At 35.0% G+C, this 22,182-nt stretch overlaps 2 protein-coding genes across 3 annotated transcripts in view; both read right to left on the bottom strand.

Moving 5' to 3' along the window:
- Positions 1–11,600, bottom strand: part of LOC148952913 (uncharacterized) — a 30,136-nt gene extending 18,536 nt beyond the window's left edge. The window contains exons 1-2 of the mRNA XM_089087308.1: positions 11,309–11,600; positions 3,433–3,583 (exon numbers count right to left, since the gene is read on the bottom strand). Coding sequence (XP_088943434.1) covers positions 3,433–3,583; positions 11,309–11,470 — 313 coding nt within the window. The 5' untranslated portion in view covers positions 11,471–11,600. The remainder of the gene's footprint in view (positions 1–3,432; positions 3,584–11,308) is intronic.
- The window catches only part of LOC148952912 (uncharacterized), a 163,690-nt gene that overhangs the window by 53,421 nt on the left and 88,087 nt on the right, over positions 1–22,182 (bottom strand). The window lies entirely within an intron of this gene.

The following is a 22,182-nucleotide window of genomic DNA, read 5'->3' as shown; positions in this document are numbered from 1 at the left end:
ACATTATATGCCCCGAGGTCACAACTTACAACACTAGCCCAAGAATCTAGGGGGTTGTGCTGACCCCGGGCTTTTTGTAATTTGACCTTTAAACTATTTTGAACAAAATGGCTACCTCAAAATTTTGATCAAACACATTTTGAGAAAAAGCGCCTTGGGGGGGGGGGCTATGCCCTCCCATCCCTTTTGAATCTTAAAAAGGAAACTAGAACTTTCAATTTCCGACCGAATGAGCCCCTCCAAAGTTTACATGACCAGTCCTTCCATGAAAAACCTTATATGCCCCCAGGGAATAACTTAAAACACTTGCCCCCGGGTTCTAGAGGAATGGGTAAACCCAAGAGTTTTTGTTATATGATCTTAATCTCTAGAACAAAATAACTACCTCAAAAATTCAATTGGATGCATTTGGGGGAAAGAAGGTGTGTGTATGGGAGTGGAAGAGGGAGGGGGCCTGTTACCATCCGGCCAGTTTTGACTCTTAATAAGGGAACTGAAACTTTCAATTTTTATTCATTTGAGTTCCCTCCCAAGTTTATACGACCTTCTTCCATAAGAACCTTACATGCTCCCGGATCATAAATTAAGAACCGTTTCCGGGCTCTGGGGGGTTATGTTAATTTCGAAGTTTTGTTATCTGATCGCTGGACTATTCCGAACAAAATGACTCTCTAAAATTTTTATCAAATGCACTTGGGTAAAAGAGGGGGTGTTGGAGGGCGAGGGGTGCCCAACGATCACTTTTGAATCTTAAAAAAGGAACTAGAACTTTTAATTTCCAATAAAATGAGCCCCATCTGAATTTCATAGACCAACACTTATATAAAAACCTTGTATGCCCCGGGTCATAACTTACAACACTTGCCCCTGGGCTCTGGGGGTTGTGTCAGCCATAAATTTTTTGTTACCTGATCTATTAACTTTTTCTAACAAAATACTATTTTGAAATTTTTATCGGATGCATTTGGGGGAAAAGAGTACGCGGGGGGGGGGGCTGTAGTTGCCCTCTGATCACTTTTGACACGTGAAAGGGGGACTAGAAATAACAAATTCTGGTCAGATGAGCCCCCTCTGAAGATTATACGATCATCCCTTCCGTTAAAGCAATATATGCAACCAGGGCATAACCTACAATACCTGTCTACGGGCTCTGGGGGTTTTTGTCTACTCTGGAGTTTTTGATATTTGATCTTTGACAAATATCTAACAAAATGAATGTCTCCAAATTTTGGTCAGACGCATTTGTGAAAAAAATGCCTTGGGGGGGGGGGGGAGGGGGCTAGTGGCCCTCCAATCCCTTTTCGATTTGCAGTCGAATGAGTCCCATGTGAAGTTTATACGATCATCCCTTCCGTAAAATCATATATGCCCCCAGGACACAAATAACAACACTTGCCCATGGGGGGTCGTGTCAACACCAGTTTTAGTTACCTGATGTTTGAACTATTTTTAACAAAATAACCATCTCAAAATTTTTATCAGATACACTTGGGGAAAAAATTGCATAGGGGCGGAGGGGGCTATTTGAGTCAGATTACTTTTGACTTTTTAAATGGCACTAGAACTCCAGATTTCGCATCGAATGAGCACCGTCTAAAGTTTATACGACCATTGCTCCCATAAAACCAAATATGCACCCAGGGCATAACTTGCAACATTTGCACTCGGGCTTTCGGGGGTTGTGTCGATCCAGAAGTTTTTGTTATTTGATCTTTGAACTATTTTTAACAAATAGGTTATCAATAATTTTTATCGGATGCATCTGAGGAAAAAAGGGCGTTTGAGGCTAGTTGCCCTCCGATCACTTTTGACTCTAAAAAGGGCACTAACTTTCAATTTCCAATCAAATAAGCCTCCTCCAAAGTTTATAAGACCATCTCTTCCATATGAAGTGCCCCTGGAAAATCAAACAACAAAAAAAACAACAAACTAATGAATAATAAAAAATTGCAGCCTTATGGCCTTTACTATAGGCAACACTAGAGCGTTGCCTCTGATATAGGCTTGACACAATGGGTTAGAGAAGCCATTGGAACGAAAAAGCCTATTTTTGCTATTCTTTCCATAAATAGAGATACGGATAATTTAAATACTGACTCAATTTATTACATAATTTTTAAATATGAAGATATCGATAATAATGGTAATAAAGTCTTGCGAAACATCCAGGGGGCTAAAGTAAACACAAGACCAAGAAGAATTGCAGCATTGGATGCCAACAAAAATATTATTTCACAAAAAGATAATTAATTTCATATTAATTTTCCTATTTATTTTTTTTTTATCCAGTTACTTCTGTGAGTTTACTAAAGTCATACGTAATTGTTTGTAGAATTGCTCTTTGGTGTTAGTTCGCAGTTGTAAACATAAAGATATTGTTTTTTATTTCTTTTTTTATTGTTTTTAGATTTTATTTAATTTTATAAATTAAAACGTTTGTTTCGGTCTTATTTAAAGATTTTTTTTTCTCCTTTGTTAATTGATTTTGAAATGCGGGTAACAGACTTAAAGAAGCACCCAAATACGCCCATACGACAAAATAAACAAAATTAGGTGGGCCTTAGTCCATACCTTTCATTCTTCATTTTAAGATTTTTTTTTTCTCTTTGTTAAGGAAGGAGAAATATCAAAACTTAAAACGAACAGATATTATTCTGCAAATGAGAGGGGCTGTATCCTCTCCCTTGCTCGTTCTGTTAAATTTATAAAATGCTTATATGCTTAAGGAATTAGGGAAAAAGTTGAACTTCAGCGTGAAGAGCCAGAGACAGAGGAGAAGAGTCCCCCTCACATACAGAATAAATGTTCGTTTTATGCTTTAATATTGCTCCTTATTTTCAGCTGAAGATTTTTTTCAGAACTTAATATTGGTAAGAATTTTAATAAGAATTTATTAAAATTACAAGAAATAAGGTGCAGAAATAAAGTTACAAAAAATAAGGTACAAGATTGCGTGGCAAAAGAAAACAAACGAAAAAGTACTGAAGGTACAAATTCTAGAACAAGAATGTGTCGAATATATTTTTATTTTTTTGTAAAACAATTGATTTTGAAGTGCAGGCAACCAATTTAAAGAAACATCGAAATACGCCCATCCGACAAAATAGACGTAAGTGGAGGGAGGGACCATGGACACGGACACCTTACGAAATTCTAAATTTTAACGAATTTCTGGGAACGCTGCATTATTTCAAATATCACAAAAAAATCGCTATTTTTATTATTAGAATGAAAATTACTGTCAGCATGCCTTTTAACAACACAGATGAGAATGAATCCATGCTGTGTCGCAGAACTGAAAACAGTAAACTGGAGTTACATAAGTAGTGACGAAGGTGACAAACAGAGGAACTGACAAGAGCTTATTCTGAATGGAAGTACTGGATAGAAGTCGGCTTCGGAAAAAAAGTCACTAAAAATAACATCACTTACAGTCTCTTGACATTCCAACGGCAAGGCATTTCTTGAATCGACAAAACTGGCATTCACTTTTGTTCACCCAACTTATTATGCATTTTCCATCTCTTAGACAAGCTGCTTGAGTATATTCAGTCTGCCTCAGTATACTCCTTCGGAAAAAGCTCTGAAATTAAAATATAGATCTTTCGACACTTAATTAAGGGATTCAAAAAAATTCACGCAACATAGGTTCATTTTATTAATTAATTAGCCGATGGCTTTGCTGGCATACTGATTGGTCCCTTCCACCTCAAAAATGTTGACAACGTACCTACCTAAAAAAAAGGATTTTGACTTCAAATAATAAAAGATAGTTGGACTTACAGTCTACTAGAATAAAAAAATGTCCAACTTTAAAACACAAGCACTAGAAGTACAATTGTCACAGAAACTTTATTGTCGTCAAACGTTTAGTTTCCTCACAGATATGTATTAATCCAGTGGATGTAGACGCAAAAGAATTTATAGTCGGAACTTACTGTTACATCTGTGTCACTAACTAGACATTGCTATCAGCACAAAGCCTATAAATGTTGGATAATGCACCATTTTCGACCTTATTTTAATGGGGGTCTAAACACCTTAACCTTGAATCAGTCTGCACTCCCTGAGTAATAAATGAATAAGTTAGTCGAACAAGAACCCCAGAGAGCCGAACTAGGAAAAAAGAAAAGAATACCTTCATAGGAAAAGTGAAAAGATTAAATGAAACTATCATCACAGGGCGACTAGAAAGAATGAACCGATGGAAAGAACATTTCAAGGATCTGTTAAATAGGAGAGGCCAGGCTATAACACAAACTTCAACCGTCCATTCCAGCCAAAATATGCAACCAGCAGCTCTATCACTCGTGGAGCAGTATTCTTGCGATGTATCTCCACCTTCAATGGAAGAAGTCAGAAACGCGGTGAAGTCTATGAACACAAAGCAAGTTCGGCACTCGTTGAAGACCTAATGAACCTACTTAGTAAAGTCTGGGAATGAATATGTTCCCCAGGTTTGGCATAACGCAACTATATTCCCTATATTTAAGAAAGGAGATGAAGGAGACTGTAAAAATTAACGGGGAGTCTAAATAATAGACATAGCTGGGAAGGTTTTGCAATAGTTTTGGTGAACCGATTTAGAAAAGAGCGAGAGCATCGGACAAGGAAGAACCAGGCAGGTTTCCACTCTGGATTGAGATTTGTAGACCATGTAAAGATATTCTTCACCAGACTTCTTCTTTACCAAATTTTTCGTTCACGGATTAGATACTTTCGCAGTCTTTCTTGACTTGATCGCTGCATTTGATTCGATATTACAACCCTTGCTATAGCAAGTAATACTTGAAGACGGTGTTCCGACGAAAATACTGGACCTGCTAAGAACATACTATGAGAACACCCTGAGTAACGTATGAATATATAGTGAGATATAAGAACTATTTGAAATAGCATATGGCGCAGGGTTGCCAGCCGGTGACAAGAAATCACTAAATTTTTGTGATTTTCTGGTTGATTTAGGGATTTTTTCAATAATGTAGTGACTTATGCGCAAATTCAGTGATCTTTTTTTGTTTAGTCAACAAAAAAAATCACTAAAAATAGTGATAAATGACTTGGGGTGGCAACCCTGATATGGCGTCCATTAAGGATGTCCGGCATCGCCAATTCTTTTCAACTACATTACGTACTGGATTATGAAAAACGCATTGAAAGAAGATGATGGTGTCGCCTTTTTGGTAAAATAAATAATTTTTCACACTGAATACGCACCCGGTAGTATTCCACTCGCACACTCTGCCAAAAGCACAAAATATAATAGAATGAGTAGCAAATGCGGCTAGTGAGACAGAAATCACGATCAGTATCCCCAAAACAAAGTATCTTTCAACCAAATAGAACATTAACATATACCTTAGTGGAGAACCTATTGAGAGGGTGGAAGAGTTCAGATACTTAGGGTTATCAATAGATACTAAAAGTGGAGCTGCTAGTGAGATTCAAGGGAGGATTGGCAAAGCTTGGTCGTCCTTTGGCCAACTCCACAAACCCCTTTGGACAAGAAGGGAAATCAACCTCATGCAGAGGCTCATGATCTATTCAGCATGTGGACGTTCAATTTTGTTATATGGATGTGAGATCTGACCCCTCAAGGCAGAAGATTAGCGTCAGCTTGACACCCTTGAACAAAAATGAATTTTCGACCGAAAATGACCGAATTAGGCAAATACGGCTGGTGTAAAGAATCAGCAACCAACGGCTAACGAAAGTATGCGGTCAAAAGCGTGACGTTTCCACCATGATCAAGAAAAGATGTCTCAAGTGGCTGGGTCACGCAATGAGGCGACTGGAAGAGACCCTGACACGCCAGATACTACTAGCAGCCCCTGGTTCCTTATGGAAGAAAAAAACAGATGGTCAGATGAAATGTTGGCATAACGTCGTCAGAAAGGATGTCGAACCGCTTGGGAGATTCCGAAAGCATGGTCATAAGTGGGATAAGGCGTGGCTGGAATTTATTCGACCATTCACCGAATACAGAACCCAATGGAAGCATTCGGTCCAGAGGCTTCTGGATGCCGAGTTGGGCTGAATAGCCTGTGTCTCGTCTTAAGTAAGTACGGAAGAAATATACGAATTATCAGCCTTTATAAATATAGTTTTTAATTAAATAAGGATGGCTCAATTTACAATTAATTCAAATAGAAAGCTAATACAGTTTACCGTAAAGATACTAAAATATAAAATTCTGTATAAAAAAGATTACAAATTTAATTTATAATCCTGATACTGCAATTTGCCAAGGTCATCACAGCCATGTCAATGACTAAACACTACTATCATAGGCAGCGCGCTAGCGCTGCCTAAGTAAAGAACGATGTGGCCACAATGTGTTTTTTTTCTTTTTCTTCCGACAGGCACTTCGTATCGAAGGAGTTGTCGTAGAAACTTGAAAAAGGGCTCAGTCAATTGGAAATTGGGGTGGCTAGTGCCCTTTTTAATAGTCGAAAGTGATTGGAGGGCAACTAGCCCACGTCCATCATTCCCCCAAACACATCCAATCAAAATTTTGAGATAGCGATTTTGTTCACCGGAGTTGATTTCCAGATACAAAATATGTTTTTGAGGGACACTCCCCCACAACCCTCGTGGCAAGGGTTTTAAGTTATGCCCTGAGGGCATATAAGGACGATGTTGGCACAATGTATTATGTTTTATTTTTTTCCTTTAGAGCAGGGCATTTCACATGGAAGAGGTTGTCATAAACACTTCAAAAAGGACTCGTTCGACTATAAATTGAGAGTTCTAGTGCCTTTTCTCAATAGTCGAAAGTGATTGAAGGGCAACTAGCCCCCCCATGCCCATCATTCCCCAAAAACACATCCAATCAAAATTTTGAGTTAGCCATTTTGTTCAGCGTAGTTGATTTTCAGATAGAAAATATCTTTTCAGGAGGACACTCCCCCCCAACCCTCGGGGCAAGGGTTTTAAGCTATGCCCTGAGGGCATATAAGAACAATGTTGGGGCAACGTACCATATATTATTTTTTACTTTAGATCAGGGCACTTCATATAGAAGGCGTCGTCGTAGAGACTCCAAAAGGGGCTCATTCGATTGGAAATCTAGAGTTCTAGGGCCCATTTTAATAGTCGAAAGTGATTGGAGGGCAACTAGCCCCCCCCCGCGCCCATCATTCCCCCAAACACATCCAATCAAAATTTGGAGATATCCAATTTGTTCAGCGTAGTTGATTTCCAGGTAGAAAATGTGTTTTTGAGGAGGACAACCACCTAAAACCCTCAGGGCAAGGGTTTTAAGTTATGCCCTGGGGGCATATAAGGTTTTTATAGAAGGCGTTGTCGTAGAAATTTCAAAACAGGCTCATCCGATTGGAAATTCGATGGGCTAGTAACCTTTTTAATAGTCGAAAGTAATTTGAGGGCAAATGGCCCCCTCCCCCCTCCCACGCCCATCATTCCTCCAAACACATCCAATAAAAAATTTGAGAAAGCCATTTTGTTCAGCGTAGTTGATTTCCTGATAGAAAATATGTTTTTGAAGAGCACACTCCCCCACAACCTTCAGGGCAAGGGTTATAAGTTATGCCCTGGGGGCATATAAGGTTTTTATTGAAATCTTTGTCGTAGAAACTTGAAAAAGGGCTCATTCGGTTTGAAATTGAAAGCGCTTGTACCATTTTAATAGTCGAAAGCGATTAGTTATATTTTTTGTTGTTGTTGTTGTATAGACCAGGGCACTTTGCATCGAAGGAGTTGTGGCGGGAACTTCAAAAAGGGCTCATTCGATTGAAAATAGATAGGGATGATACCCTCTTTAATAGTCGAAAGTGATTGGAGGGCAACTAATCCCCCTTCCACTCCCACCCTTCCACGCCTACCCTCCGGTTTGCCCCATATGTTTAAAAACTAAATTTTTCCTTAAGATTAAATCAGAATGTACTGTGATAATGCTAATTACCAATAAGGCATTTCAGCAGTATCCCAAGAACGACTGAGGGTATTATGTTCAAACTTTCGGGGCTACTTCTGCACTTAAAATTTAACCAAATCAAAATAGCTTAAGTGTATCCAAGCTATCAAAGAAAGTAAACAGTTTTCTTTGCAAATGGTATCAAGTTTTCTATTTCAGGTCAACTAGAGGAGGTATGAATCTAAATTAAACAGTACTATTTTTGTCCAGATTTATAAAAGGGTGTATGTTGTTAAAAATTGTTGAAAATTTTTCTCCAGCATACATATAGTAGGCCATACTATAAAGTCTTAAAAAACGAAAAGATTTAAAGTATTATTTTCTTTTTCCCTGAAAAGACTATGTCATTATAAAACGAACAGAAATTAATTAAAAAAAACTTTCCACAAAATAACTTTTTCAAAGAAAAGTACAGACCTCCATTAAACAAAAAATGAGCAAAAATCAAATCAAATAATCTACCAAGCGTGAAACTACCACAAATCAGCATCGATAAATAAATCAAACCCAAAATGAACAGAAATTACAATAAATAACCGAGTCAAACTCAAAACGAGCAGAAATTAACATAAGTTGGGCGCAAAACCCCTACGCCTTCCCAAGGCCAGAACAAAATTTGCATTTTTTCAAATTTAAAATGAGGATGCTACGAAGACAGATATACTCTAAGAATTTCAGTGCATTTTCACGTGGTCACTTCACTGGCCAAGCTTCATATCTATAAAGAAGGATTGTTCAAACCAAAGCCAGATAGACTCGAACTTTAGTTCTTACCCAAATTTCACGCCGGTTCCAGAACGGTTTTTTTTAGATAAGCAAAGATCTTCTGTTCTTTCTGCAATTGCTGTTGAATACTGGCGTCAGAAAATACATCAGTACAAAACTGGGAGCCAAGGTATGTGAAGCTGTCGACCTGAACCAACTGTACTTGATTTACAGTTAACGAAGTAGGATCAGTGAGATTTATTGCAGTAAATTTTGTCTTCCATGTACTGACTTTCAAGCCAATACGATCTGCCCAAGTAACTACCTCATGAAGCATAGTTTGAGCTTTCTCTGGGTTTGAGAGGTTTCCGACATCAACAGCTAATTCAAGATCTCCAAGTGAAAGGTTCTGTCCAATCTGAAGTCCTGGATGAGAAGATAAAGCATTTTCAAACACCCAATCAATACTGTGGTTCAACAGAGTCAGAGACAGGACGCAGCCTTGTTTTACTCCAAAGTCAACCGGAAATTCTTCAGTCTCTTCTCCGTAAACTCGAATTTGGCTCACAGAACCCTTGTAGTATGCTTTAAGCAGTTAAAAAAATCTCAGGGGCATTCCATCGTTTTCTAGAATTTTCCGAAGTTTTTTTGGCGAGTCATCGAGTTGTAGGCAGACTCGGTCACCGTCGTGACCACTACAGGTCATTTTAGCAGGTGTCACCATAGCATAACGCTAAGTCAATCTGTATTCCCTGGCAGGTTAATATTTTACATTAGTAGAGCCACTTTAGTCGTGGTTGCAGCGGCTGGTTATGGCATAAATTCATTCAATAAAGGGTCGACACACAGTTCAACTGTACTGTCATGGAGTCAGGTTAGTTTAAAAATAAACAAAGCACAAATTTTTAATTCAAAAACAATTTACTGAACATCGATCAATTATCGACATTACTAAAATTATCTCAAATCTCGAAAAATGATTGGACATGACGACCCTCATTTCTAGTTCAACACATTAGTCATTCCCACCTAAAATATTTTCTGACTTTAAATAGATATTTTGGCTAACAGTCTAATAAAGAGAGAAAGACCAACCACTTATAATTCTCTCATTAAAATCTAAAGTTTTTTATAAAAAACGTGCTGCAATCCCATTCATATTCGTCACTGACATAATATTACTATAAGTAAAAATCCTTAAATGTTACAGAAACAGTGTGTAAATAAAGACCTTTATTGGGGGGGGGGGAGAGTGTCTAAAAAGTATGACCTTGAATCTGTTTATATTCCTTGGAAAGTTCATAAATATATAAAATACATCATATATTTACCCTGCAAGCTTCACAAGTTGTAACACCATAATGGAGATTCGATGCTTTATCTCCACACACCTTGCAAACCAAATTTTTTTTACTAGAACTCGGGGAACTGTTGAAGCTATGAATTTGTTCTATAATATAAAAATTGTGATTACAGATACAATAGCAACACATGAACTTCATAACAATAATCCTATAACACCGTCATGCAACCTTGAATGATAACACCCCATCTCATACGGCACAAAATATTTATAAGAACTTGTGCATTCGCTCGAGTTTTGAACTTTTTTAGAATACAAAATTGACATCACAAATATAATAATAAACCAATGTATTCTCAGCAGTATGGTCTAGAAAATTTATTTACAAACACTACACAAAGTGTAGAAAAGAGTATCATTCCAAGGATTTTGTAGCATGAAATAAAGTAAATCTTAAAGATTAATTTTGTTCTCAATCCCCAGTTTCCAGAAAACGGTCAATTTGCAGAAGAACAAATGGGAAGAACTGACAATAAAAAAAGGTTTATATTGTGGGGACACCTAGAAATTTGCCGTAAGACCTACATTTATGAAAACATTACTTAAAGCTCTATCACTTATTCACTCTATTTGGCGAAAGGGCCAAAGAGTTTCTACTGACTAAAATATATTGATTATATGATTAAATATCTAAATACTATTCTCTTTCACCAAATGCTGAAAATACCTCCACCTGATATGCTAATATTTCTATATGATTTAATTATCTTGTTTCTGATAAAAAATTTACTCTATTACCTGACATGATACAGATAATGACATTACACGCTCACTATTTCTAATGCTATATAATATTTCCGCCTGACGCTTTACTATTTTGCTACTTGATATAATACTGATGATAAAATTACACGTTCATTATTTCTAATTCTAAATAATATTTCCACCTGACGCTTTACGGACACTGTAAGACACTGACTTCTAAGAGCAGCTAATTACATCTAAATTTTAACGCACCGATATATATAGATTAAAACAACTTGAAAGAAACAAATTTGACGCATTGAAAGATTTTAACTTAATATCTGATTGCAACACTGGAATAATATCGCTTGCACTTGTTTCATCTGTTTTATGAATTGTTTCATAATATTCACTAAAGTTACATGTTAGATAAAAGGTAAAAAGGTAAAGGATGCGGCACTAGACCCTTAAGGTCCCAACCGGCGGTGCTGATCTCCGTTTCGTGGCCCTTCAGCCAGGAAGTGCAATGGGGGGCTGGGGGCCAGCCAACCTATGCTACATGTTAGATACGTAAGATTTCATACTTAATTCGTCATTCTACGTGTTTCTATAATACTCACATACGTTGTCACTTTATTTTGGGCTTCCATTGAATTACTTTCTGAGTCGGCTAATTGTTTATGGTTTGTCATCTCGGTGTTTAAGTTTTGGCACTTATGGCTTGGGGTAAGAGTTTTGAAATGTTCATAAGTATGACTTCTTGCACAAAATTGTCCGTGCATGGTTTTTCACGTCATATACGAGGGGTTATAGAATCGCTGATATATTTACAAGGTACATGTCAGTTGGAGAATTTGTCACAGGGGATGGCTATGCTAATAGCTGGGCTGGGTATCTCTTCTGAGTACTTTATCTTCGGGAAAATCCATTACTAATCATATCTTGTCTACGTGCCAAACTTGTTATCTGTGTAAAAATAATGTTAAAATAGACAGTGAAATCCCAAGCAAAATAAAAAGGGCATTTGAAGACAATATCATCAATGAATATAAAGATGACTTGATAGAAATTTCTTTTGTACAAGGAGTTAGTGGGTGGGAAGTTCAAGTGGAATATTTTTCTTGACCTGGAGGCTTTCGGAATTCTGAGCGTTACTTAGAACCTAAAAGCTTTTTTAAAAAATAGACTACTGTTCGCCTAGAATCACCAAGATATACCTCTCAACATTTACTTTCTCAAGAAGAACATACCGTTCTTAAATGAGAGAATGTTAGACCAAGAACGTTTTTATTCATAGATATTAATAAGGTTTAATATACTATGTGTCATTATTGGAATAAAAAAAGTTCCTATACAACAAGTTGTTGTTTCGTTTATTTGTTAGGGGCACACTTTTCTAGACGCTGGAATGCATTTTTTCTTAACGTCATTACATTGATATCTTTGATTTAAGAAATAAAATGGATTGTGTATGCTGGTCATTATTAGTTTTTTTTTTGATAAAGTAGAACAGGATATTTTTTTGTGCTAGTTTCCTAGCAGTTTTATGAGGAGAAAAATCTGTTTAAATGTTTCACGAAAAGAAAAAACCAAAATGAGCTTTGGAACATCAAGAGAATGTAATAGTGACAAAGTAAACCACGACAAAACACTACTAAAATATTCCAACTCCTGCATTCCAACGAAAAAAAAAATCCAAAATGAACTTTGAAACATCTTCAGAATGTAACAGTGACAGGTAAACCACGAAAAAAAAAATCTACCGAAATATTCCAAATCTTTCATTTCAACGAAAAAAAAAAATCCAAAATGAACTTTGAAATATCTTCAGAATGTAACAGTGACAAGTTAAACCACGACAAAACACTACTGAAATATTCCAACTTTTACATTTCAACGGTAAAAATCCAGAATGAACTTTGAAACATCAAGAGAATGTAACAATGACAAGGTAAACCACGACAAACAGTACTGAAATATTCCAACTCTTACATTTCAACGGCATAAATCCAAAATGAACTTTGAAACATCAAGATAATGTAACAGTGACAAGTTAAACCAAGACAAAACACTACTGAAATATTCCAACTCTTACATATCAAGGAAAAAAAATCTAAACTGAACTTTGAAAAATCAAGAGAATGTAACAGTGACAAGGTAAACCACAACAAAACATTACTGAAATATTCCAACTCTTACATTTTAACGAAAAAAAAAAATCCAAAATGATCTTCAAAACATCTTCAGAATGTAACTGTGATACGGTAGACCACGATAAAACACTACTGAAATATTTCAACTCTTACATTTCAACGAAAAAAATCCAAAATGAACTTTGAAACATCTTCATAATGTAACAGTGACAAGGTAAACCACGACAAAACACTACTGAAAGATTCCAACTCTTATATTTAAATAAAAAAAAAAATCCAAAATGAACTTTCAAACGTAGAGAGTGTAACAGTGACAAGGTAAACCATGACAGAACACTACTGAGATATTACAATTAATACATTTCAAGGAAAAAAAATCTTAACAGTAATTTGAAACATCAGGATAACATAAATGTGACAAGGTAAACCACGAAAAAACACTACTGGAATATTCCAACTCTTACATTTTAAGGAAAAAAAAATCCAAAATGATCTTTGAAAAATCTTAAGAATGTAACTTTGACAAGGTAAACCACGACAAAATACTACTGAAATATTCCAACTCATACACTTAAACGAAAAAAATCCGAAATAAACTTCGAAATATAATCAGAAGGTAATTGTGGCAAGGTAATCAATAAAAGAACACTACTGACATAATCAAACTATTACATTTTAACGAAAAAAAAATCTAAAATGAACTTTGAAACATTTTCAGAATGTAACAGTGACAAGGTAATCCACGACAAAACACTACTGAAATATTCCAACTCTTACATTTCAACGAAAAAAAATCCAAAATGAACTTTGAAACATCAAGAGAGTTTAACAGTGACAAGGTAAACCATGACAGAACACTACTGAAATATTCCAACACTTACATTTCAACGAAAAACATCCAAAATGAACTTTGAAACATCTTAAGAATGAAACAGAAACAAGGTAAACCATGACAGAACACGATTGAAATATTCCAACTCTTGCATTTCAACGAAAAAAAAATCCAAAATGAAATTTGAATCATCTTCAGAATGTAACAGTGACATGGTAAACCACGACTGTGTGTGTGTGTGTGTGTGTGTGTGTGTGTGTGTGTGTGTGTGTGTGTGTGTGTGTGTGTGTGTGTGTGTGTGTGTGTGTGTGTGTGTGTGTGTGTGTGTGTGTGTGTGTGTGTGTGTGTGTGTGTGTGTGTGTGTGTGTGTGTGTGTGTGTGTGTGTGTGTGTGTGTGTGTGTGTGTGTGTGTGTGTGTGTGTGTGTGTGTGTGTGTGTGTGTGTGTGTGTGTGTGTGTGTGTGTGTGTGTGTGTGTGTGTGTGTGTGTGTGTGTGTGTGTGTGTGTGTGTGTGTGTGTGTGTGTGTGTGTGTGTGTGTGTGTGTGTGTGTGTGTGTGTGTGTGTGTGTGTGTGTGTGTGTGTGTGTGTGTGTGTGTGTGTGTGTGTGTGTGTGTGTGTGTGTGTGTGTGTGTGTGTGTGTGTGTGTGTGTGTGTGTGTGTGTGTGTGTGTGTGTGTGTGTGTGTGTGTGTGTGTGTGTGTGTGTGTGTGTGTGTGTGTGTGTGTGTGTGTGTGTGTGTGTGTGTGTGTGTGTGTGTGTGTGTGTGTGTGTGTGTGTGTGTGTGTGTGTGTGTGTGTGTGTGTGTGTGTGTGTGTGTGTGTGTGTGTGTGTGTGTGTGTGTGTGTGTGTGTGTGTGTGTGTGTGTGTGTGTGTGTGTGTGTGTGTGTGTGTGTGTGTGTGTGTGTGTGTGTGTGTGTGTGTGTGTGTGTGTGTGTGTGTGTGTGTGTGTGTGTGTGTGTGTGTGTGTGTGTGTGTGTGTGTGTGTGTGTGTGTGTGTGTGTGTGTGTGTGTGTGTGTGTGTGTGTGTGTGTGTGTGTGTGTGTGTGTGTGTGTGTGTGTGTGTGTGTTTGTTTGTGTTTGTTTGTTTTTGTGTGTTTTTGTTTGTGTTTTTGTTTGTTTGTTTGTTTGTTTGTGTTTTTTTGTGTTTTTGTGTTTGTGTGTGACATTCTGAAAATGTTTTAGTTTAGATTATTTTTTTTCGTTGAAATGCAAGAGTTAGAACATTTAAGTAGTGTTTTGTCGTGGTTTACCTTGTCACTGTTACATCTTGATGTTTCAAAGTTCATTTTTTGATTTTTTTTTTCGTTGAAATGTCAGAGTTGGAATATTTCAGTAGTGTTTTGTCGTGGTTTACATCGTCACTGTTACATTCTATTGATGTTTCAAATTTCACTTGTGATTTTATGTTTTTTTTTGTTGAAGTGTAAGAGTTGGATTATTTCAGTTGTGTGTTTTTTTGTGTGTGTTTGTGTTTGTGTGTGTAGGTTTGTTTGTGTTGTTTTGTTTTTGTTTGTTTGTGTGTGTGTGTGTTTGTGTTTTTGTGTGTCGGTATGTGTTTGTTTCTGTTTGTGTGTTTGTGTGTTTGTGTGTGTGTGTTTGTGTGTGTGTGTGTGTCTGTGTGTGTTTCTCTGTGTGTGTGTCTTTGTGTGTGTGTGTGTGTGTTTGTGTGTGACATTCTGAAGATGTTTCATTTTAGATTTTTTTTTTCGTTGAAATGTAAGAGTTGGAATATTTCAGTAGTGTTTCGTCGTGGTTTACATTGTCACTGTTACATTCTCTTGATGTTCCAAAGTTCATTTTTTTATTTTTATTTTCGTTGAAATGTAAGAGTTGGAATATTTCAGTAGTGTTTTGTCGTGGTTTAACTTGTCACTGTTACATTCTCTTGATGTTTCAATGTTCATTTTTGATTTTTTTTTTTTTTTTTTTTTGAAATGTAAGAGTTGGATTATTTCAGTAGTGTTTTGTCGTGGTTTACCTTGTCATTGTTACATTCTGAAGAAGTTTCAAAGTTCATTTTTTGATTTTTTTTTTCGTTGAAATGTAAGAGTTGGAATATTTCAGTAGTGTTTTGTCGTGGTTTACCTTGTCACTGTTACATTCTCTTGATGTTTCAAAGTTCCTTCTGGACTTTTTTCCGTTGAAATGTAAGAGTTGGATTATTTCAGTAGTGTTTTGTCGTGGTTTACCATGTCACTGTTACATTCTGAAGATCATTCAAAGTTCATTTTGGATTTTTTTTTCGTTGAAATGCAAGAGTTGGAATATTTCAGTAGTGTTTTGTCGTGGTTTACCTTGTCACTGTTACATTCTGAAGATATTTCAAAGTTAATTTTGGACTTTTTTCGTTGAAATGCAAGAGTTGGAATATTTCAATAGTGTTTTTTCATGGTTTACCTTGTTTCTGTTTCATTCTTAAGATGTTTCAAAGCTCATTTTGGATGTTTTTCATTGAAATGTAAGAGTTGGAATATGTCAGTAGTGTTCTGTCATGGTTTACCTTGTCACTGTTAAACTCTCTTGATGTTTCAAAGTTCATTTTGGATTTTTTATCGTTGAAATGTAAGAGTTGGAATATTTCAGTAGTGTTTTGTCGTGGTTTACCTTGTCACTGTTACATTCTCAAAATGTTTCAAAGTTCATTTTGGATTTTTTTTAGTTCAAATGTAAGAGTTGGAATATTTCAGTAGTGTTTTATAGTGGATTACCTTGTCACTGTTACATTCTGAAGATGTTTCAAAGTTTATTTTTTATTTTTTTCGTGCAAATGTAAGAGTTGGAATATTTCAGTAGCGGTTTGTCGTGGTTTACCTTGTCAAGGTAACATTCTGAAGATATTTTAAAGATCATTTTGGATTTTTTTTTCCTTAAAATGTAAAAGTTGGATTATTTCAGTAGTGTTTTGTTGTGGTTTACCTTGTCACTGTTACATTCTCTTGATGTTTCAAAGTTCAGTTTAGATTTTTTTCCCTTGAAATGTATGAGTTGGAATATTTCAGTAGTGTTCTGTCATGGTTTACCTTGTCACTGTTAAACTCTCTTTATGTTTGAAAGTTCATTTTGGAGTTTTTTTTTCATTTAAATATAAGAGTTGGAATCTTTCAGTAGTGTTTTGTCGTGGTTTACCTTGTCACTGTTACATTCTGAAGATGTTTCAAAGTTCATTTTGGATTTTTTTCGTTGAAATGTAAGAGTTGAAATATTTCAGTAGTATTTTGTCGTGGTTTACCTTGTCACAGTTACATTCTTATTATGTTTTAAAGATAATTGTTGATTTTATTTTTCGTTAAAATGTAAAAGTTGGAATATTCCAGTAATGTTTTGTTGTGGTTTATCTTGTCACTTTTATATTCTCTTGAGGTTTCAAAGTTCTGTTTAGATTTTTTTTTCCTTGATATGTATGAGTTGGAATATTTCAGTAGTGTTTTGTCGTGGTTTAACTTGTCACTGTTACATTATCTTGATGTTTCAAAGTTCATTTTGGATTTATTCCGTTGAAATGTAAGAGTTGGAATATTTCAGTACTGTTTGTCGTGGTTTATCTTGTCATTGTTACATTCTCTTGATGTTTCAAAGTTCATTTTGGATATTTACCGTTGAAATGTAAGAGTTGGAATATTTCAGTAGTGTTTCGTCGTGGTTTACCTTATCACTCTTACATTATCTTGATGTTTCAAACTTCATTTTTGATTTTTTTTTCGTTGAAATGTAAGAGTTGAATTATTTCAGTAGTGTTTTGTCGTGGTTTACCTTGTCACTGTTACATTTTGAAGGAGTTTAAAAATTCATTTTTTGATTTTTTTTTTCGTTAAACTGTAAGAGTTAGAATATTTCAGTAGTGTTTTGTCGTGGTTTACCTTGTCACTGTTACATTCTCTTTATGTTTCAAAGTTCCTTTTGGACTTTTTTTCGTTGAAATGTAAGAGTTGGAATATTTCAGTAGTGTTTTGTCGTGGTTTACCTTGTCACTGTTACATTCTGAAGATGATTCAAAATTCATTTTGGATTTTTTTCGTTGAAATGCAAGAGTTGGAATATTTCAATAGTGTTTTGTCATGGTTTACCTTGTCTCTGTTTCATTCTTAAGATGTTTCAAAGTTTATTTTTTATGTTTTTTATTGAAATGCAAGAATTGGAATATTTCAATAGTGATCTGTCTTGTTTTACCTTGTCACTGCTAAACTGTCTTGATGTTTCAAAGTTCATTTTGGATTTTTTATCGTTGAAATGTAAGAGTTGGAATATTTCAGTAGTGTTTTGTCGTTGATTACCTTCTCACTGTTACATTCTGAACATGTTTCAAAGTTCATTTTTGATTTTTTTTCGTTCAAATGTAATAGTTGGAATATTTCAGTAGTGTTTTGTCGTGGTTTACCTTGCCACTGTTACATTCTGAAGATGTTTCAAAGTTCATTTTGGATTTTTTTCGTTGAAATGTAAGAGTTGGAATATTTCAGTAGTGTTTTGTCGTGGTTTACCTTGTCACAGTTACATTCTGAAGATGTTTCAAAGATCATTTTGGATTTTTTTTTCCTTTAAATGTAAGAGTTGGAATATTTCAGTAATGTTTTGTTGTGGTTTACCTTGTCACTGTTACATTCTCTTGATGTTTCAAAGTACATTTTAGATTTTTTTTCCTTGAAATGTATGAGTTGGAATATTTCAGTAGTGTTATGTCATGGTTTAACTTGTCACTGTTAAACTCTCTACGTTTGAAAGTTCATTTTGGATTTTTTTTTTTATTTAAATATAAGAGTTGGAATCTTTCAGTAGTGTTTTGTCGTGGTTTACCTTGTCACTGTTACATTCTGAAGATGTTTCAAAGTTCATTTTGGATTTTTTTCGTTGAAATGTAAGAGTTGAAATATTTCAGTAGTGTTTTGTCGTGGTTTACCTTGTCACAGTTACATTCTGAAGATGTTTCGAAGATCATTTTGGATTTTTTTTTTCGTTAAAATGTAAGAGTTGGAATATTCCAGTAGTGTTTTGTTGTGGTTTAACTTGTCACTGTTACATTCTCTTGATTTTTCAAAGTTCAGTTTAGAATTTTTTTTCATTGAAATGTATGAGTTGGAATATTTCAGTAGTGTTTTGTCGTGGTTTACCTTGTTACTGTTACATTATCTTGATGTTTCAAAGTTCATTTTGGATTTCTGCCGTTGAAATGTAAGAGTTGGAATATTTCAGTACTGTTTGTCGTGGTTTACCTTGTCATTGTTACATTATCTTGATGTTTCAAAGCTCATTTTTGATTTTTATCGTTGAAATGTAAGAGATGGCATATTTAAGTGCTGTTTGTCGTGGTTTATCTTGTCACTGTTAGATTCTGAAGATGTTTCAAATTTCATTTTTGATTTTTTTTTTCGTTGAAATAAAATATTTTGAATATTTCAGCAGTTTTTTTTAGTGGTTTACCTTTCACTGTTACATTCTGAAGATGTTTAAAAGTTTATTCTGGATTTTTTTTTTTCGTTGAAATGGAAGAGTTGGAATATTTTAGTAATGTTTTGTTGTGGTTTTCCTTGTCACTATTACATTCTCTTGATGTTTCAAAGTTCATGTTGGTTTTTCTCTTCGTGAAACATTTAAACTGATTTTTCTCCTCATGAAACTGCCAGGAAACTAGCACAAAAAAATATCCTGTTCTACTTGATAAAAAAAAACTAATAATGACTAGCATACACATTCCATTTTATTTCTTAAATCAAAGATATTAATGTAATAAAGTTAAGAAAAAATGCATTCTAGTGTCTAGAAAAGTGTACCCCTAACAAATAAACGAAACAATAACTTATTGTAAAGGAACTTTTTTTTTATTCCAATAATAACACATAGTATATTAAACCTTATTAATATCTATGAATAAAAACGTTCTTGGTCTAACATCCTCTTATTCAAGAACGATATGTTCTTCTTGTGATAGTAACGGTTGTGACGTATATCATGGTGATTGCAGATGAATATTAATCTAGTCTTTACTATAGCTTCTTCAACCCATGTATCGCTCACAAGTGTTATAGCCTCCAGTTAAAGCAGAAGGTTTCACTGGAATGTTCCCCACCAACTCCTTGAACAAAAGAACTTTCCATCAATTCATCTTTATATTCATAAATGATACTGTCTGCAAATGCCCTTTTTATTTTGCCTGTGATTTCACTGTCTATTTCAACATTATTTTTACACATATAACAATTTTGGCACGTAGACAAGATATGATTAATGACATTAGTGCAGGAGTATGCCTGTCTTCTTCTTGTCTTCTTTAAAATGCTAATACCGGAAAGATGACAAAAGGATGTATCAACAGATAATGTGTTACCAGCAGTAGTAGCAAGGAGTTGTCCTCTATCATCGACGATTATTTTTATGTTGGCATTCTCTTTGAGTACTAACTTCTCTGGAAATGATACTTTCGCATATCCAGAATGTTTATAATGGCAATTCTTGGGTACTCCAAAGGAATTTAACTCCTCGCTGTCATGACAACGTAGGCATACATTCCCAATAAGATCTCCACTACTACTTGTTTCATAGTTCAAATATATCTCTTTGTCAGCATTCAACGCAACGATGACTTTATCATGTTTACACACTTTCCAATCCTGGAATAAAAAATCAGTTTGTTTTTCACACTAATCGAAAGACACTGCGTGTCTTTCGATTAGTTACTGCAATAATAATGATAATGGTAACAAGTTATTGCTAAGATGATGGTCTACTTTTGTTAAAAAATTACATGATTTAACCGATCAAATCTTAGAAAACTGGTTTGTGTTTTTTTTTTAATACAGGAAAGGATTCGAAAGAATAGTAAGGCCTGCCTTTGCGGTTCAGATTGACTAGGAACTCTATCTATAATAACGATTAGCTACCCCTCTCCCGGTAACGAAAAGGAATTACAGTAATATTTAAAGGAAAACTGGCATATTTTCGGTTCCTTGAGCTTGAGTGGAGGCCAACTTGTTTTCTAGCACGCATTGTGCACGTTGGGGTAATGAACTAACCTTATTGTGACAACTGGGCCATTTACCAGTATTAAGAGTATTTTGAATTAATTGGTTAGAGCGTGCATTTCTGAGGAAAACAAATGAAAACGCACAGAAGTCGGGGGGTTTAACCAAATTTTGTCATTTAGCTTTCATATTTATTGGACTGTATTGGAGTTCGTGGGTTATTCGTGTCATTTTCACTTGGCTTAGATTTATGATGATTGGAAAATAAGTCTTTTTAAGGCTGTTTTTATGTCATTTTATGACGCTAATATGTTTGGAAATGGAGGGCTCGGCCTGGTTCACGGGCTATATGTAGGGTTAAGGGATATTTCGCCCCTTAGGTACGCGTTTTCACTACACTAGCGCCTGCTTGAAGTTCCTGACAACACTAGTTTTATCCTTATCCTTTTTTCTTTTAAAAACCACTCTACTGTCTTTTAATAGAAATTGAGGTATAGATAATTTATTAACAAAAGTATTTCTAGGATATAACACAGTGCACAGGGTTAATCAAACTGTACCGCTAGTATTGACTTTAAAAGAGGGAAAGCATTTTGATTTTGACGGAGAAGCACGTAAACAAGTCGATCAACTTTGCCATTAGTTTTTGTCAGTTCTTGGAACACATAGTGAAGTTACTGACGTAAGATAGTTTCCAAGAACTAGCATCACGCATAGGGCCATTTGAATTGCATAGATAATTTCTAAAGTTAGAAAAAAATGGTATCTTTAGAAAAAAAATTACGAAAAGAAAACTTGCTTGGTCTCGCTTAGTAATTTGTGGGAGTTTTCCAAACAGCTGAATTTATTTGAAACCTCAAAAGAATACTCTCAGTTCCCGTTGGCTTGTTTTTATTCTGTTATTATTCTCTTTTATTCTCGTTGTTATAAAAGTTTTACCGAACTCTTATAACGATGATTACTACTCGAGCATCTGTATGTAAACTTAGTTTATTAAACAACAACCTTTCATAAGCTCTGGCACACTCTCAGCCAGTTACATATGTTTATAAAGATTTTTGAAACACATAAAGTTTATTGGTTATATCTTACCGTTTATTGGACAATTTATCATTAGTTAGCAAGGTTCACTTTTCCTACAGTTTATCGAGATTCTTGCAGGTCTTATTTGATTGCCGTTATATACGTTTTGGCACGATTGATTGTAGACAAAATATTAGTTATATATATATATATATATATATATATATATATATATATATATATATATATATATATATATATATATATATATATATATATATATATATATATATATATATATATATATATATATATATATATATATATATATATATATATATATATATATATATATATATATATATATATATATATATATATATTTGTTTACAGGTTGACTATTGAAGCGATAAGCTTTTACCTTTTTGGGCTCTAAGCAGGGTAGCAGTTGATACTTCTTAGTTTTCTGAATCAGGTTGTAACGGTTGTACTTTGTGCGTTTTTTGTGGCGTAGTAACATCTGGGGAGTATGGG

The sequence above is a fragment of the Artemia sp. Qi Xiang Cuo genome, chromosome 4 (assembly GCF_049724085.1).
Source record: "Artemia sp. Qi Xiang Cuo chromosome 4, ASM4972408v1, whole genome shotgun sequence".
NCBI lineage: Eukaryota > Metazoa > Arthropoda > Branchiopoda > Anostraca > Artemiidae > Artemia > Artemia sp. Qi Xiang Cuo.
This window is presented reverse-complemented; position numbering and strand designations above follow the sequence as displayed.